This window comes from Stegodyphus dumicola, chromosome 2 (assembly GCF_044657685.1).
Source record: "Stegodyphus dumicola isolate Sdum_Otavi_A_Nest chromosome 2, ASM4465768v1".
In the NCBI taxonomy this organism is placed as follows: Eukaryota; Metazoa; Arthropoda; class Arachnida; order Araneae; family Eresidae; genus Stegodyphus; species Stegodyphus dumicola.
In genome coordinates this window covers 154,917,627-154,937,205 of record NC_140769.1, presented here as the reverse complement: position 1 = coordinate 154,937,205, position 19,579 = coordinate 154,917,627, and the positions used below count along the sequence as shown (strand labels likewise).

Below are 19,579 nucleotides of genomic sequence, written 5' to 3'. Positions count from 1 at the left end.
ATTTAGCGATGTTTTTGCGTGATATCTGTACGTAAGGACAGAATAAAAGACTCTTTTCCTACAAAAAACTAAAAAACTGCTTTAAAATGAATTCTGAAGAGAATTTTTCGTGGCGTCTGTACGTAAGTACAGTTTTGAGGCGAGATACGTACGTACGTAATCGGCCGCGCCAAACGTATATAAATATATGTAGTGGGGGAGTTGAAGATGCTAAATAACAATTCCAACGTTGTTTTACACACCACAGAACATTTAATAAAGATAATCAGAAAAGGTACAAATTAGATTAAATACAAGGGCCGTTTGATACAAACAGGATTCTGTATAGCTTTTGCCAGTCTTATCACTTAACCGATTAGTGCCTACTCGCACTTGCTGATGTATTATGCAGTTCAATTTACCACCTTCGCGTGGAAAACTACATACAGTTCCTTATTTTACACCTTCACGTGTAGACAGACATCTCACCACCTTCGCGTGGGATAGCAGAAGACAGTCTCTGTCATACTCCTTTCACCTCGCTGCTGGCGCATCTGTGAGGCCCTCTGCTGGTTGTGTCGCACTTACGGATACTACATATATATATAAATATATCCACTCTGTTACCCGACTCAATGATCTCAGTTTCTTTACTCTTATATGTTTGTAAATTGTACATTTTTTGCTTTAAAAATGAGTGAATTATGTTGTTTTTATCTTCCGATTAAGGGTTTTATGCCTTTAGTAAATATGTATGCAATATTTTTAGAATTATCAACAATTTTAAAATTGTTTAAGTGCCGCTAAGCCTAATTTGATGGCGGCCATTGCTCTTGTTTACATTTGAAACAGCTGAGTAGCGGATTTGTTGCCAATCTAGAGAAACTTAGCTTCGCAACAACAAAGATAACGCCTCCATTCATTATTTAAATCATGCTTAATCCTTTCTGGAATTTTTTCTAGGAAATAAGTATTTAAGATTTACTTCGTAATTTTCAATACAGTTATTTTGACTTTTTATGTACTTTTGCTTTGTCACGAAGTGAAAAAATTAATTGAATGAGAAATACTCAATCGTCTGTGAAAAACTGTTCCATTTTTGTTTTGTTTGCTTAATTTCTTCTATACATAGTTCTAGCTTTATTATAGTATTTGAATAGAACATGTGGCAATAATTAGATAATTCTTTAAATGATATAAATTTTGTGCATTCTGAGTTATAATATGAACGAAATATAATACTGTTAAGTAAACCTAGCGCCAGAGTGTCACTATGGTAAACAAATACTAGAGTGAATTTTAAAAAATGCATTTATTCTATTGTGGTTTATGCGCTGTCGGCGAAGTATGTTTAATTCAATCTAATAAGTTTAAATGAAATGCAAGAAAAAATGCGTATAATTTAATATTCCGTACAAGGAAGTCATGTGGTGTATACATCAGATTTTTTAAATAAGTATGTGAGACAGGCCCAATACAAAGGAAAATGGATAGGAGCTTGAACTTATTGAAGTGAAAAATGAAAATGGAAGCAAATGAACGAATTCAAAGCAATAAAGCAAATAGGATCTTTTTAAGTAGAACAACAGAACACGAAACGAAATCTTAACGAAAGATTTTCGCCAAAAAGCGTTTTTAAGTTAGAAAAAAAAAAGTGAAAACAATACCTTTAGTGCGGATAGTAATCTACATCCAAATCTATGGTTCCCCGCCAACGGTTTTATAGTTTTTCAAAGCCTTCGGTATAGAAACTTAATGGCCGCGAGTTCAACAACAGGCCAACCTCATTTCGGACGTCTGTGCAGAATGGAAGATAGCACCAGCAAGATATAGCTACAGGTGTTAAAAAAGGTACAAGTCATATCTCGTTTTATAGAAGAAGTTATAGAAAAAGCTTTTTCTCTTTATATATATACACATACATTAGGTAAGGAAAATGGAAATATTTAATTAATTACTTCCTGCGCTTCTGCTGGAGAGGACTGAATTTAAATGGAATTATTATAGTAATTTTTTGTTAAAAAATGTTAATACTGTCTCATGTTATCTAATCATGTTAATTGGTAATGAAAGTTTATAGCTGTAAATATCCCAAAGTTTGAGCACATGTATGTACATTCACATAAAAGTGAAACGAAAAAAAAATATATATATATATGCACAGGGTATGCTTTAAATTCGTATTATATAATTAATTATAACATTTTTTTGCGGGGAAAATTTAACAAATAAGAGCATAAATGAAGCATTACATTTAATGCATATAATAATAGAAATAAATTATAAAACACGAATTTAGATCAAATTGGAACAAGAAGCTAAGAAAATTCAGACAGGGTGGGAAAACTCACCCCCCAATAGATAAACCTTGTTACCTTCAGCTTTACCACTAAGCTAGCATCACACGAGTATAGTGTGCATATTTTGGCTTATATACATCAATGACATTTTGGCTTATATACAAGTAAATGAATTCTGAAAACTAAATTTTTTGGTCCTATTTCAGTGTGCTATCGTCTAAAAAATTCACCAGTGCTTGTTCTTCAGCTTCTAGCATACATTTCTTACAAAAAAACATTTTCTTTTAAAGTGGCGTTCCGATTGAAGTTCAACGGGCTGCTAAAAATATATTCCATGTGCTTACAAATATATCCTAGCCAAAAAGGTATATTTATAAATAGAGAAATATAAATTTAACATACTCTTTAATGCAGTGGAATATTTAAAAGACCATCAAATTTAATTTATAATTAACGTTTTTAGTTTTTACCTGTTTCAAAAGAAAAAAATAACGAATCTTTTAATGCCATATCTGATTTGCTATAGCAGTTTGATAAAGTCAAACATTCATTTTCATTAAAGGTAAATGTGTATGGAGAACTAGAAAATAATTGTCAGGACAAATTTTGCTATTTCATAGACTTGAATTATAATTTTTTCACCAGATTTTCTTGAACTGAATTTCTTGAATGCCTGATTTTAACTGCGAACAAGTACTGTAGTTGCATTTATCTTATTTTTCTTATCTTTTTTAACTAAATTCAGCTGATTGCTGTCTTTTTCAGCACGCAGATTTCTCGCTATAATGTTAATTCAGGAATAAGTATTTTTTAGCAAAATATTCTTTCCCTAAGCCAGCGTTCATCGCTACTTCTGCCGCCGTTAATTTTTGGTGACAACACCTGATTGCTCCTTTTTTGCCACGTGACCCCAACGCATCCGCAGACATGCGGATAGAAGTTGAACATTGTTGAACTCCATCCGTATGTCATCCGTCACCGCACATCGACCGGATTCCAGATGTCAATCAAAGTGAATTCTTTCCCTGACTGAAGAAACGCATACGCACCGCATATGCATACACAGAAGTGGAAACGGGCCTCAATGGACATGGCATTTACATCTAACTCCTTAGCAAGCTCTCGAGTGATTGCATACTGGTCTTTCTCCACAAGTTCTTTCAGGCGAACCTCATCAACATCAGACGGCCTGCCAGAGCGCTCTATTTCTTGAGTGTCATTGTCCTTGTTTGTAAACTTTCAGTGCGAAACCTTCAGAATGTCATATGATACAACATTAGTACCTAAAGCTGTGCACATGATTTGGTGATATTCTGTAGCTGACTTTTTGCAACAGAACTGGAAGTAAATGATGGTTCTAATCTGGCAGCGTGATGATTCCATTTCAGACACCTTGTACCTTAAGATAGCGATATTTTTTTACCAGTTTCACAACACAGTGTTCTAAAGGAAGTCTCATGCTTTCAAATGCCAAAACTCGTTTGGCAAAACATGATAAAAACACTCCCCAACGCGAACTATTTGAGCAGACGATATTTGTGGCGGTGAGAAACTTTCGTTAAAGCTCGATATACAAGGTGTGACACAAAAGAAACGAGACTGGTCCAATAAATCATTGTACTTACAGAATCAGTTCTCCGTGACATTCTCACCTTCAAAGATGTTCGCTTCAGCATTCACACACTTCTCCATTCGGTGCCGCCATTGCTGGTAACAGTTCTGTAACGAGGTTTTTGGAAGACATCGTTCTAGAACCCCTTCAGGAGATTCTACGTTTTTGCTCGAACCTCTTCAGCTGAGGTAAAATGGGCCACTTTAAGTAAGATTTAACTTTAGGAAATAAAAAAAAAAGCTGCCAAATCAGGTGAATAAGGAGGATGCCCCATCACGGTAACGTTTATGCTGGTCAGAAACTGCTTGACAGATAGGGCTGTTTGGACGGGTGCATAGTCCTTGTGCCATCCATCACTCCACAACTGTTGTCTTTATTTTTTCCTAATTTTTTCACGAAGTCTTTTTTTAGACATTAAATAAAATTTAAACGATTGTTTTTTTATTACTTGTGGCGATTTCGTTTGCCGTAGGAACGTTGCTCAACAGCAAAATTAGACTAGACGTACACATACTGTCAAATTTCGTCCTAATCAGATAAAATATCATTAAAAATCAAAAGAATTAGTTTAATTAGTATATATTGTTGCGCGCGTAAGAGATTGTAATGGATTGAATGCACACAGAATCCTGATAGCTTGAAAAAAATATTTTAATTTAAATTAATAATAATTTAGATAATGCATCTTAGTTAATTTTTAATATTTTCAAACACTGAATGAAAAACTTTTATCTGTTCAATATTCTTTAATAAATTACATTTATTAATATAATCAAATGATCTATAAATAAAATAAAGCAATTTAATGAGAAGAGGTTGCATAAAAATTATTTTAGTTTTAATTAGACCTTTTTCTCCCCTTTACATTTTTGCCTGTGTAACTGGGATAGTCAGTTTTCCTAATTGTGATTCTTCATCAAATACGTTAATCACGTTATACACTAATTTCTCAAAATCGCTGCGGAAAGGTTTATTTGTAGAGTTTTCTGGAACATTAGAACTCATCGTAAAAATGAAGATTTGAAAGTAACAGAAGGTCAGTAACAGCGATGCTCAACGATTGTAAGAAAAAGCACTAAATGACCCACAACCTCTGGAGATGAAAAAATACCCGCGCTTTTCACCCACACCCTGTGATACTTCTTAAATAATTTGAAGTAAACTTCGATGCTGGAACACAGCAATAACTTTTATTTTGCACTAAAAAATGGCGACATACAAAAAGATAAGAAAAGGTATAAAAAGTTATTTAAAAAAAAATTACATGCTTTGTGCGAAAAAATGCATGCGGCTCTCGAGCCTGCGTTTCAATATTGCCAGTAACCTGCACATTCATCTATTTCAAATGCACGAGAGACTAATAACGATAGTAAAGCTGTTACAACCGCTACGACCTCCGAGAGGGTAAAATACCCACACTTTTCACCCACACCCCTTCAATTAAACTGACCCATCTTGGCTCTCATCCAAACTGCTCTCGCTAGGGTGGTTAGACAGTACAACTCTTCTCAATATGACAGAGCACATAGTTACCACTTCAAACTGCTAACAACGTTAAACATACAGCAATGCCAAAGCGCATCTAAAGAGCGAAGCTAACACTCAATACTCCGAGGTCAACTAAAAGCTGAGAACTGATGCTTATATAATTTTGTACAGTTTTCGCCCAGCGGACGAGAAATTTCTAGAATCTTCGATTTCTCGAAATTACTGGAAGGCATACGTATTTACAGCTACATCTAGGCATCAGACTAATTACAGTTACAGAGAGAATCAGCCCACCAGCGGCCGAGCGGTAAAGTCGCTGAACACTGGTAGTTCGGTCCGAGGTTCGAATCCCGCGAACGGGCTGGCTGCATGGGTGTTTTCGTGGTTTTCCCCATGTGTAACGTGTATACGAGCCAGTTTCCCTTAGAAAGTCCTCCACGGAAGGCATCCCTCCTCTTAGGCAGATAGCCCTGGTGTGCTTTGCCATAATTAAATACACCAACACCTACAGAGAGAATCGATCAAATGATCCCTAATACTTCTGGCGATTTATTGCCAAAATTGGGGACAAAAATTAGTCGTGAAAACCCATCGCCAGATTGGCGTTAATCCCAATGGCCGGTTTGGCGAGGTAGTCATTTACTTCAGTGTTAAATGGACATGCACTTGTAATCTTAATTTTCCAGTAGAGCTTCATTTCTTGTGGTATTTTATGTTACATTATACAAGAAGTATTACGTTTCACATATAATGTCACTAAAATTATTTACATATATACAAAATTCGTAACAATATTTTATCAAAAATGTTTAGAATGCTACGTGTACTCTACAATGATCACTTTTTTCAGAGTTATGGCTTTCTAATAAAAGTTTATTTTTTTCATAACAGTGCCTCTCTTGACTCACATCGCCGCATTAATGAGAGAAAGAATTGAGGGCGAAAGAAAGAAAGTATATGTGTACTCGGGGGTAAGTATGTACATATCTAAGAATTTGCATTTGTACATGTATTAATTCGCAATTTTCTTAGCGTTTGAATTATTTCGAATCAAATGAAATTTAAATGTGAAATAAATCAAACGGAATTTAAGTAGAAAAATACGTTTAAAAAATGGTGTATTCCTGATAATTTTGCACCAAATGATTTGCTCAGAATTTTATAGCAAAACATAAATATAATATTTCCTGTTCATTAAAATAATCTAACTTCATAAATAGTATGTTCGTATTGCCATATTATTCTATTTTAATGTAACGCGTCTGAACATTATTTTAATGTAATTTTGCAATGTATACATGTAAAATATAAAATTAAAAAAAATACTAATGAATTACTAACTTAATATGGCAATAGCCCTTTAATTCCTAACTTTAATTTGGCAGTCTCAACTGCGTCACTAATGTCATTATTTCATCTGCAGTGATCCTCAACGCCATAGAGTTCTTGTCTAATCACCATTTAAAACTGAATCTAAGAAGTTGAGTTTATAAACACAACAGCTGCTGAATACGATTCACTTTTCTTCTTTATTCTCGCCAAGACGCTGCTTGCTGTTTTTTGATCTGCCGTAAAAAAATCAAAACTTTAACTGTTTTGGAATAGGCACGAGTAATGTGATAAGTATTTGTGGCTACAAAATATTTAACTACAATTAAAAAATATAATTTAAATTGGCTACAAGAGCGTCTTATTGCATCTTTGTGACTTCCAACTTTCTTCTTCATTTCAGATCCACAATGTATGCTTTAAAACCTATCTGAGTCATTCACAAATCATCACATACGTGTTTGGAAATTTACATTATTTTAACGAAAAAGAAATACTGTATTTGTACTTTGCTATAAATATCGCCTCTATCAGCGGGCGAGTGTTAAGACAGATGAATATTGGTAGCTCGGATCCAGGCGAATGGGCTGGCTGCAAAGTGCTTGTACATGATTTTTCGTGTGTGTAATGTGATTACCAGCCAGTTTTCCTTAGAAAATGCTCCATGAAGGCATCTCGTCTGTTAGGAAGGTAATTCGTATGTGATTTGGGATGTTCAAATAATCTAACCAAACATGCTTAAGTTCGATGCAGGCAAGAATTATTTGAGCCGACCAGTGGTAAGATGGCTAAACTACAGCAATAGTAGTTCTTTTCTGGCGGCTGAAAAAGCTTGGTTACAAGGAAGCTTTCTTACCTTTCCTTACGTTCAATGTACTGTAAAGACAGACAAAAAAAAATAATAATTCCTTACGTATGAGCCAATTTCTCTTCGAAAATTCTGCACGAAGATACCCCGTTCCCTAGAAAGGTAGCCGTACTTTGTCTGCTTTAAAAAGTACCTCCTGCCTTAAAAATAATCCGTTTATAGAATTACTGTCTTATAACATGAATGTTTTCTCTGCTGCACTTGCTATAAGATGTACCCCTCCAAAGACACATTATTTCACCTTTTTCTTCCGGGCGCTGAAGCATCCACTTGTGTCTGACACCTCTTGAAATCTCTACTTCTGCTTAAAGTAACACAATTTTCTTAGTCCATGGGACGTTTGCGGTTACGTTTCTTTGACGCAAGTTAGAGAGCTAGTAATAAAAACCTATTTATTTCCATATCAAACAATGCTCTTCCTTTCTTTCGAACAGAAGCTGGGTTCCCTAGTGAAGAAGTCATTTCAGTGTACTTTGCGTCAAATTATATGCTTTTGCATCCAATTATATTTTTTCATAATAACGTTAGATAAAAAACGCACGAACTGTCCACCTTTCTTTTTAAAGACATAACAATTAATGGATTAGCCTGACCTCATACCAATATCTGGTACCGGTTTAGATGAAACTTTTGACTTCATTCCGACCTGCTTGGACAGGACGTCCGTTGTCGAGGACATCTTTGTGTGCACAACAGCTCAGCGAACGGTCTCCAAGAAACAGTGGCAGTGTCGGGGATGTAAGCCAGTTCTGTGAAAGGTTGACATCATTCCACCACGCTCAGATGGACGTAAGATGGATATAAGGACAAGGAAAAGTTGGTGCAATGATATGAGCCAGGATTAAGAAAGAGAATCATAGTTTAGTCAGTATATACATCATTTTTATTTTTGCAGGTGACAGGTGACGGAGGACGGGGACGCCTGGTGTTTAACAGAGGTAAACAGGCATATGTCCCGCGCCCTCCCCTATCTACCGGGGGTTTATTGAGATCTTAAAAGATTTATTACATTGCCATACAGGGGCAGATGACAGATACATTGGCTATTTATATTGTATTACAGATTTTAGGTTTGCAAGGTATACGTTACATAACATACTGGTTACACATTTAAGAAAAAAAACCCATTAACATAACACATACATGACATGACACATAAATACTATTAATAAAGGAGGTACCTGCGCTTAGCAGAAGGAAGATAGCAGAAGGAAGATACTGTATTTCCTTAGATGCAGAGGAGTACTTACATTCACTTAAGGCCCTGAATTAGTGGGGTTGGCATAGGTCTTGCCCCAGGGCGGTTATCTGGCTGATTATTCTGCAGATGGTATTCACTGTGCCTTTGTTCTTAACGATGAATCGTTTGAAGGCTATTTGGTTGTTCGCTGGCAAGTGGAGGTGATTATCCTCCGTGAGCGGGCATTCAAAGATGTAATGGTCTGGAGTTCCGAGCGACCCACAGACGCACAAGCCTGTATGAGAGATATCAAATCGCTCAAAATAGCTGGGAAAGGGCCCGTGCCCCGAGATGTAATTAGTGATGGGAGGTATGGAGTATTGGCGCTCCATTTTCACTCTAGGCAGAAATAAATTGGTTCTGCGACACGTATCACAGGTCTCCCATTCAGCTTGCCACTTCTGCAGACCTTTTTCCTTAAGAGTTCTCTTGAGATACGAGGATGGCGCTGGAATAGTTACCATCTGTGCAGCTATGTTGCTTGTTGCCTCCTTTGCCAGTTGGTCAGCTGTCTCGTTACCCTCTTTGTTAACGTGTGCCTTAGTCCATATTAAATTTACAATTAGTTGAGGATGTGATTGTAGGATATTCTGGAGGTCCGCTACCAATGGGGAGGTGTGGTTATGGTTGACTAGGGCGAATAGCGTTGACATACTATCTGTAAACAGCATTGCATCGGAGATCCCGCTGTCAATTGCATGCTGAATCGCAGTGGTAATGGCTATGACTTCAGCCTGGAATGTACTGTTTATTGGTTGAATATGCCCCTTCCACTCGATTTCCTTGCATCCTCCGTGGTACAGGACGAAGGCACTACCTGTACCCTCGTCGAGCTTGGATCCATCTGTATAGTACTGCATTGGGTACCGTGGATCCTGTATTGTAATTTGCTCGCCACTTCTGCTTACATGAATCCTGATATTTCTTCCCTTGTGCGCAGGGTGCGTCTCCAGGGTATTCCTTGGATGCTCATACTGAACTGGACCATAAGTGTTTCCGCAGAAGGTAGCTTCCTTCTTTAAATGGATAACAGTAGTGTAAGCAGCTTCAGTTTCCGCACGTATGTGCAGTGACATTAGACCAGATAATACCACTGCTGCACTAGTGGCCGTTGTTCTGTAGGCCTTACACAAGAGTAAGGCGTAAGGTCGCTGTATGAGCCCAGCTGTTTGACTTTTCTACCACTCATAGGATTGGCCCATATTGCTGAAGCGTAAAGGGCTATTTTCTCTGAGACCGTGAGATAAAGAATTTTCTGTATGTGGGGGTTTTGACCCCAGTTTCGTCCCTGAAATAGGCGGGCTTTTCTTGCTATTTCGGAAGTTCGCTGTTTAATACTTTGGAGGTGGGGGATCCATGTTAATTTGTTGTCCTACAGAAGGCCAAGGTACTTCAAGGTGTTATTGATTTTAATGTTCCTCTGCATTAACTTGATGCATGGTTTGCGTCTCAGGTTGGCTCTTTGCTTCGGTATGATCAGGGCACAGGACTTTTCAGTAGATAGTTGAAGTTTAAGTTTGCCGCAGAGTTCTGCAAAGAGTGCACGAGACTCGGTGCCATTCTTCTCAAGCTCGTCGCGGGTTCTTGCTTGTACTAACAATGCGGCATCGTCAGCATAGGTGACGATGGACGTATGTCTTGGCCATGTGGCCTCCAAGATGGCGTTGAAAGTAATCGTCCAAAGAATCGGTCCCGCACACGAGCCTTGCGGGTAGCCCCTTTCTTGGTGTTTAGTAGTAACTCCGTTGTTATGAGTTATTAGTAGACTTCTTTCCTGCAGGTAGTGGCAGAGGACGCTGTAGAGATTGATGGGACATTGCGCTTTCCTGAGTGCCTGCTTGATTGCTGGCCACCAGAATGTATCAAAGGCACTCTGGAGGTCCAGCGAGATGAAGACGGTGTGCAGGTTGCCTGATCTATTCTTTTGTATTTCCTCCAAGATAGCGTGCAGAGCATGGGTGGTGGATTGTCCAACTCTAAAGCCGAATTGTCTATTGCTGAGGTAGCGGCTGCGATGAAGGTGAAATCTGAGTCTATTGACAATTAACTTCTTATATATCTTCCCTAGGGAGGATAGAAGGCATATTGGCCTGAAGGACCGCGGATTTTCTGCATCTTTATTCTTTTTTAAGAAAAGGACGACCTGTCCCTCTTTAAAGACGCGAGGGAAAACTCGATGGTGCAAGAGCTGATTGAAGAATTTAGCAAAGAAGGGTGGTCTTGCCTTGTAGGCTATTCTAAGGATGTTATAATCGATGCCATTGGGTCCCGGTGCCTTTTTGAGAGGGAGATGGCGGTAGATCTGTCTGATTTCTGAGTCACTGAAGGGCTCGTCGGCTGGAGTTGCTGGAAGTGTTGAGTCTGCACGTATCTGCCTTTGCTCTGTTGTGTCCTGTGTTGGATCATCATTCGGGAACAGTGCGTCTAAGTAGGTGGCAGCTGTGGCTCCTGCGATGTCTGTTGTAAGAGAGGGGTGGGCAAAGATCTGTGATTGCTGGTAGATTTTATTAGTCGACAATTTATGGAGGACGCTGTATGGATTGTTATTCTGCGTGCAAAAAGTTCTCCAACTTGTTATCTTTGCTGCGAGGATGTTCTTTTTGTATGATGCTCTTTCCTTACGGAAAATTGAAAGGTAGTGCATTTTTGTGTCCTCGTCGGTTGCTGTTCTTATTTTGCGCCTTAGAGCACGACATTTCTGACGCTGTTGCCTGAGTTCTTTTCTCCACCATGAAATGCTGTGCCGTTTCTTAGCAGCTCGCGTCGGAAGCAAATTTGAGCAGATGGTCTTAATATTATCCAGAAGATGTTCTGTAAATTCTTCCATCTCGTCTTTGCCGTTGTAGGCTTCTAGTGTCTCCTCTTCTGCTGTTAATAAAGTAGAGAAGGCTGCTGTCAGAGGAAGGATTTTGGCTTTTGGTAACTTAAAGAGCTTTAAAATACAGATGTTGGTGTCACAGTTGATTGTGAAGGTTATGTAACGGTGATCCGAGCAGCTTAGTTCTCCGCTAACTTTCCAGTCCTGTACTTGCGATAGAGCCGTTCCTGTTGCCAGGGTGACATCTGGCCAACCTTTGCAGTACGTATTATCATAGGTAGGGGGTGCGCCGCTGGTATTGACCAAGTGTAGGTCGTTTGCTGTTAAGTAGTCCTCTAGCGCTTGTCCCTTGGGAGTGATATCTTGGTATCCCCAGTTTACATGATGCGCATTAAGATCACTTCCATAGACTTGTGGCGTTGAATGGCATTTAGATCGGGCGTACGTTGCGTTTGCTACGAAATTGTCGATGGAGTCTGTTGGGGAGGAGTACGCAGATATAAGAATCAGTTGTGCATTTTTGAGTACAATTAATACGGCAACAAAGTCTCTGTCCTGTTTAATTAGCAGCGGATTCCAGGCTGGGTTACAACATATTAGACCCGCTCTGGGTGCTTGATCCTGATTCCTTGCTTTTGACTGGAAGACCTGCCATGTTATAGGGAAACTTGCAATGCGTCCTTCCCGGCAGTAGGGCTCATGGATCACCAGGAAGTCTACAGAATGCTCCGTTGCATGTTGTATCGCCTGTGCTGTAGCAACCTCTGCTCTTTGCAGGTTTATCTGTGTGCAGCGGATTATCTGTGCTGTCGTAGGGTTATTTGATGCTGTGGGTATCTGTTGATTATTACTTGTTGCTATTAGTTGGTTGTTAGTACGCTGTGCTGCGTTGTTGCCGTTCAACATATCGTGCGTATGTCGGGCATGAGGCTGTGTATGCTGCATGCGCGGTATTGATTTTACCACGTGTTCTGAAATTAAAATCGGCACAGTTGATGCAGGTTGATCTGCTGGCTCTGCATTCCTTAACGCTGTGACTTCCTGAGCAGAAGGCGCAATGTTGCTGGAATTTACATTTACTTTGTAGGTGTCCGAATGCCTGACATCTATAGCACCGTCGCGTATTAAAATATTCTGAGATTTTGTAGACTCTCCATCCGAAGCTGATCTTTTTGAGTTGCGTAAGCTTGTCGTATACCGCAGGTTCGCATTGGATAATCCACTTTGTTCCATTTCGTCCTTCTTTTAGTCTGTACAGAACCTTTGCTATGGACTTTGTAAGAGCAAATTCTGAAGCTAGAGTCCTTTCGACCTCCTCCTTCTCTACTTCTGGCGGTACAGCGTGAATCGCAACTCTAGGATGCCTTTTTTCCGGGAGTTTCGTCTGTACAAGTTTTTGACCTTCTTCACTGCCCAATGTATTGGCTAGTTTAGAGAGGTCTTCTTTTGTGGGACAATCTATTGCCAGTCCTCCTTTTTGGATTTTCCTTATTGTATTAACTCTAACTCCTAAGGTAGCAAGGGGAAATTTTTCATTCAAGGTGGCTTTTAGATCGTTGCCTGTTCCTTTGGCGTCTTGGGCCGTATAGATCAGCAGAGTATGGGTTCTGGGCTTTCTAGACTGGCTGGGCTGCTGAATCAGCTTTGCCGCCTCCGCAAAAGATCTTGGAATGGGAACCTGGGGAATTACAGCTGTTTCTAAGTCAGTGAAAGGGCTTGGTGCTGCTGAATCACTTGGTCCTGCGTTATGTTGGAAGTGCGCTAAGCCGCAACAGACGAGGGTAGATGTGTTTGTGCCTGTCTCGTGTGTTGGTGGTTTTGGACTGAAATCTGGGCCTTCGAGTGCCAACCCTTTTAGCACTTACAGTGAATCTTTGAGCCTGTTCCTTAAGACTTGGGAAAGAACGTGTTTGCCTCCTCGATAAGTGTCGGCATTTAGACTGATGTTCTTTGCTAGAGCTGCAATTCGCTCTTCGCGTGTAAGCTCAGACGTCAATAAGGCCTCCGTATCCAAGTTATCTTATGAGGTAGTTCCTGCTTTGTCTGATAAAGTTGTCGGACGTGTCATGTCAGAGTGAAGCACAGCACTGAGCAATTATGTGCTGAACACTAAAATACTAGCACTTAGCACTTCGAGATGACACTTGCGTCACACTTGGTGAACTTATAACACTTTAACACACTGTTAGCACTATTGCACGATTGTGCCTCTCTGGGTATCTTGGCAGTCAGACTTCTCTGTTCTTCATCTGATATTAATTAGTTGAAATCTAATAAGTGTTATCTTTTATTTTTGCAGATAGCAGTATGTAGTTACCTTGTTTAGAAATCTTATTGATATCTTATCGATCTTATTGATCTTATCGTTGGCAAAACTAATTTCGCCGAGTCACCACCTTATTTGTAGGCACATCAAAATTTATTTCTTTGGCAGATTGCTTTTCGATCTTTCTTTGGCAGATTGCTTTTCGATCATAGGTGAATAAAAATAATTTTATATACGCCGATTAATAGCTATGATGTCATTTCAGTCAGGGAAGCATAAGCAGCGCAGCGTTGTTTGCATGGCAGAAGTCAGGGAAGCGTAGTGCTCGTGACTCAGTATTTATACTTCGTAGGTGCAGCGTGTATTCTAAACTATTATTGGTCAATATTAGTTTTAGATATCTTTTTCAAGCAGCGTTACATAATTTTGGAATGATCTCGAATTTGGGAGAACAGATGAATTTAAGGGGAGAGCACCAAATCTAGAATGCTAATTTTGAGGTCGCCAATTATTTTTTTAAAGCAGCCGTCGTATTTTGTTTTATCTTATACACACATTAATATTTGTGCTCGTGTATTTAAACTACGTAGAAAGCTTGAGATTAGAAAAACAGCTGCTTGTATATATTAGATAATATAGCTGAGAAGAAAAACGCCGAAGAGGCCTTTAATTCAACAAAGTTTTATGTCCTCGCAAAAAAAGCGCTAAAATGTACAAATAGATTCATATATCATCACTTATGGGTGAGATACGTCCTTCGCAACCTCGTATAGCTTACATTACCAGAACAATAGCGACACTTTGTCAGCAGGACGGCGAAATATCGAAAAAAAAAGGGAGATGGCTGAGCATTAGTAGCACTGTTATTTATAGATTTGATTTCTTTGTTTAAATTCTATATTTTTGATTGGATACGAACTATCGCAATGCCGAAGAATTACATAAGCAACCATGAAACGGAAAGATGCAGTCCAGAAAAATTATTATACATAATTTAGAACAGAAAGATGAGATAGCCAAATAAAAATGGGGGAGGAAAGGGACTGATAGAAAATAAAAGTTGATAATTTTCATTTACACTTTTAATATCTTACATGTATATATATATTGGATCATCCCGAATGTTTCTGCAGTTCCTCAAATCTAAGCGCAGTTTCTTATAATCATTTGATTTCTGCTAACATAGAGTGACCTTAATTGGATGCAGATGTTTAAATACGGTCTCTTCTGCTTATGTTGCATAAATCTTGCATGTGTTATTTCATAGTTTTTATTTCAGTGTAGTAGTAATAATGGAGAACCCAGAAGTTTATTTTGGCATTAATATTTTATTTTAAAATAGGAAAAAATGGCTTGTCAGGCTGCTCATAAAATTTGTGCTACATGTAGAACATGTGCTGCTTCTGATAACACGGTTCGAAGCTGATACGAGAAATTCAAGCGTGGAAATTTCGGCCTTAAATATGATGTTCGCTTTGGATGTACATCCTCTGCAAACAAGGACCCATTAAAAGAATTCAGAACAGCAATTATCAAACATGATAAACATTCCAAAAAATACGGCATATGATCACTGTGTGTAGTACCATTGTATTTGGTACCCCACCATGAAGCGTGGTTAACCTATACTTTTAAAAGAGAAGAATATACTTGCTCGATTTTAGTTATGCGGTTCTTTGGTGAAAAAATATAGAGAAACTACTTTTTTAAACGGCTCATTGGAGGAAATGAGCAGTGAAATTCTATACAATAAATATTACAAGAGAAGCTCGGGGGTAAACAAAACTTATCTTTAGTAATATCCAGAAATGGTCTGCATTCCCCAAAACGCAATGCTTTGTGTATGGTGAGAATGCAAAGAAACAGTATATTAGTAAATATTTGCCAACAAATCAGACAATAAATCCGGAAAAGTACTCTTCCCGAATAGCTGTTATTAAAGCAGAAATCGAAGACTTCTTTACGGGTAAACCAATAACTTTTTTCAAAACGGTATTTTCCTGTTGCCTGACTAGTAACAAAAAGTCATAAAATAGAATGGTGCTTGTATTATTCAATGAAAGTCTCGTATGTTTTTGTACTGATTCATTTGCTTATATCAGCAAAAAACAGCAGAATGTTCTGGATGACCCAGTCTATATATTCCTTTTAATACTCTCGGAAGAAACTTAAAATGTGGTGCAAATGAGTGCAAACCTATCTCAAAAGATTTCATGGCTGTTAACCCCTTTTTTTATTTTCTTCACCATATATTTAACTTTTATCTTACACTACCACTACTATTCCTTCGATGCATTCTACTGATCATTCCATTCCATTTATATATTTATTCATTTGACATTCCATCAATATGAATATCGATTCTTGTGATATTCCATTGACTTCTATAATCTCTGGCGATTCCTATGGCTATTAGTTTACAGACTAATCATTATTAAACACATTGCATTGGTAAATGTTTTACCTTTTCATGCTTCTGAGAGTCATTATGTTTTAATAAATGTTCCATTTCCGATCCTCATTACCCAACATTATTAATTACATAATTTTGAGTTTTTTTTATTACATTTTTCAAATTTTGCCTCGCACTGAAAATGGAATGCCTCTTCTCCTGATTCGAAAATTTTATTTATGTGTGGTTTACTTCTTGTACTAGAGTAGATCATTTGTTTATTTCATAACATTTTTAGCGATTTTATTGTTACAGTTTATATACTAATTTTAATAAATGTGTAGATTCCGCTGTTGCACATATTTAAGATCTCCCTTTTTTCTTTCAGAATAAAAAAAATTTGGCTGCAGTTCTGAATACATTAGAGGTGTATAACAGAAAGAAACCTCCATTTTGTGCAACGCTCGTATTCGAATTATACAAGGAACATGAGAACCACACAGTTCGGCTGTTATTCTTCAACTCTACAACTCCAGAAAATGGCGACGAAGAGCACTGTGTGCTTAAGCTTTCTATGTGTGATGAATTTTGTCCATTCGAAAAGTTTAGAGGAATGATCAGAAGATTAAACCCACCCGAAAATTGGATAGAGGAATGTGAAATATAATATGAACTATTTGCGTAAACTGATATTATCCAAACCTGTCGACGGATTGATCAACTTCATAAGAATTTGTCTTTGCAGAGAAGAAAAAAGCATTTATTCATAACCGAAATTCTAAACTATTAATTCTCAAGAATATAAACGTCTCTTGATTTGAAGTGAAAAAGTAGCTGATAATCTTACTGTCCTTCATATTTACATTTTGTAATACAAGAAAGTAACGCACACTTTTTTAAACATTTGTACTCGTTGCATAATAGTACATAGTGTTCTGTTCTACGGATTCTGGATTTGGAGGAATTGAAGAAGCACTTGATGAAGAATCGAAACACAATTTATTTTCCACTAAGCCCTATAATCACTATAAATTGTTAATAATTCTACAATTACCAATTACTGTATGCAGATTAATTAAAGACATAAATACCTTAACCGAAATATAAGAGCAATATAACTGAATTATTTTCGAAGCAAAAAATGCACAATTTACCAAATATATAACACTAAAGAATCTTAGCTGCAGATTGCAACCAAAAAGGGAGGTGCACATCTACATGTTATAGCAGTCTCATATACAAAAGTTCAGCGTTCTGAAGACCGCTTATTTTTGAGTTATGCGAAATGCATACATACGGACGTATTTACGGACGTCACGAAAAACATCTCTTCTGAATCCATTTGAAATTTATTTCACAATCCATTTTGGGAAAAAGAGACCTTTATTCTGCCCGTACATACAGTTGTAACGCGAAAACATCGTTCAAATGTAATCGGGAGCGGTCTAAATGGATATTTTCGTTGAAATATGGTACCCGAAAATTTTCGCGATTACCATACTTTTTTTTACTTTGAGCAAGGAAGAAAAAGTAACATTTGTTGTGATGGGATACTCGTGATAATATTCCTGTTTAGAATGCTAGTCTTCGTGTATTGATAACTCTGGTCAGTGTAAACTACCTATTGTTCCCCAGTTCCAGAACGTTAAATTATTGATCCATCTTTCTGAAACCTTTAAACTAGGCCTAGAATCATCAACACAGGCGAAAGCCCTCTGCCGTTGAAACAGCAGCAAGAATCACATTGTGTTAAAATTATTGACTGCTTATTTTCGAATTAAACATCTAATATTTGGATGCATTGCTCGAGAAGGAAACTTAAAATAATCAAATCCCTCTCGAATTCTATATTAGCCTACGAAAATAAAATATTTTATGAAAGGTAGTTATGAAATTTTAAACCAATCTCTTGACATTCATTTTCGCCTGAATGACATCCGTTTTCTCCGGTAACACTATGTTCATTAGAATCAAATGTGACAGATAGCAAACGAGCTGTCCTTAATAAAAACTTTACTTCAGCTATATTTTAACTGTGTTATTTGTTCCTGTTCAATACTTTCTCATTCGGTAGTGCGAAAATAAACACCTTCTTAGCCAATACCCAATATATATTTTCCAATAAAAATAAAATTTTTAAAACAACGGTGCATATAATATTACTAAAAAACTCAGAAGCTTAAGAATTTGATATAAAGGACTAAATAATGTCGAGAAGGAGGAATTTAAAATGGATTCTTAAACCATTTACAATATAGGAGTTTCGTAGCTGTATGCAGTTTTTCAAAATTTCAAAGCTAATGTTTCTATTCATATTCCCGAATCGCCTTTTAAATCTTTCAAACCATCTTACTTATTTTTATTTTGCCATTCATGAAATTCATCGCTCATTTATAGCATCCACGATCTCTTTTAGGGGCTATGTGACCATCATGAAAATCACGCATGGCCCATTATACATCATATCATCAGTTAACCATTTGTGATTAATATGTGATAGGCAAGATTTAGCCTAGTTTTACAGTTATTTCACGAAATTTTATGTATGGTCATGCAAAGAATAAAAATATGTTTTTTATGTAAAATTACGAGTTTGTGTTTGAAATAAATTTTTATCTGTCCCATTCAAATGCTTTTGTTTCTTTTTTCGATTATTTTAATATTTTGTTGTTTAATACTTCTATGTATTCCTTTAATGCTCTTTTACATACTCAAAATATTCACTAACACTGTTCCAGTACTTTAAAGTTAAGTTTTGGATACAACACCACTAGAAATTTAATAGTGTGGTAGTTCCTTATTTACAAATGACACTAAGACAACAGCGGTGGAAATGTTTCATCTTTCATGCAGTCATCAGAGCTGAGTCCAGCGACATAGAAATCATAGTATACCCACAGGATACCCGTTTTCAGGGCCTCTTTCTATTGGTGGTTCAAATGAAGTCACTTAACGTAAACTAATTTAAGGAATATTGGACTAAGTACATTTTCATCACTTCAGTTTGATAAAATTATGTAATTATTTAAAGAAAATTGCTTATTATAAAATAGAAACTGATACGATGTAAAATATATTCATTTTTAATTATTGTGCTGTTTTAAACACATTTTGCAATACATCTGCAATTAACTTTATTGACAGTATTTTTTCTCGCAACAGCACCTTTTGTAGCAGGTTTGAGTTATACATACAGCACTCAAATTCTTATTAACTGGAACAATAACGGATACAAAGACAAGTAGTTTACGAGCAGTTGAATCACAAAACAAAGATCTCTTGATACA

At 37.3% G+C, this 19,579-nt stretch overlaps 1 protein-coding gene across 1 annotated transcript in view; it reads left to right on the top strand.

Moving 5' to 3' along the window:
- The window catches only part of LOC118197062 (prostatic acid phosphatase-like), a 72,320-nt gene extending 53,412 nt beyond the window's left edge, over positions 1-18,908 (top strand). The window contains exons 7-8 of the mRNA XM_085811332.1: positions 6,271-6,350; positions 16,681-18,908. Of these exons, the coding sequence (XP_085667458.1) occupies positions 6,271-6,350; positions 16,681-16,959 (359 nt within the window). The 3' untranslated portion in view covers positions 16,960-18,908. The remainder of the gene's footprint in view (positions 1-6,270; positions 6,351-16,680) is intronic.
- Positions 18,909-19,579: the final 671 nt, after the last annotated feature.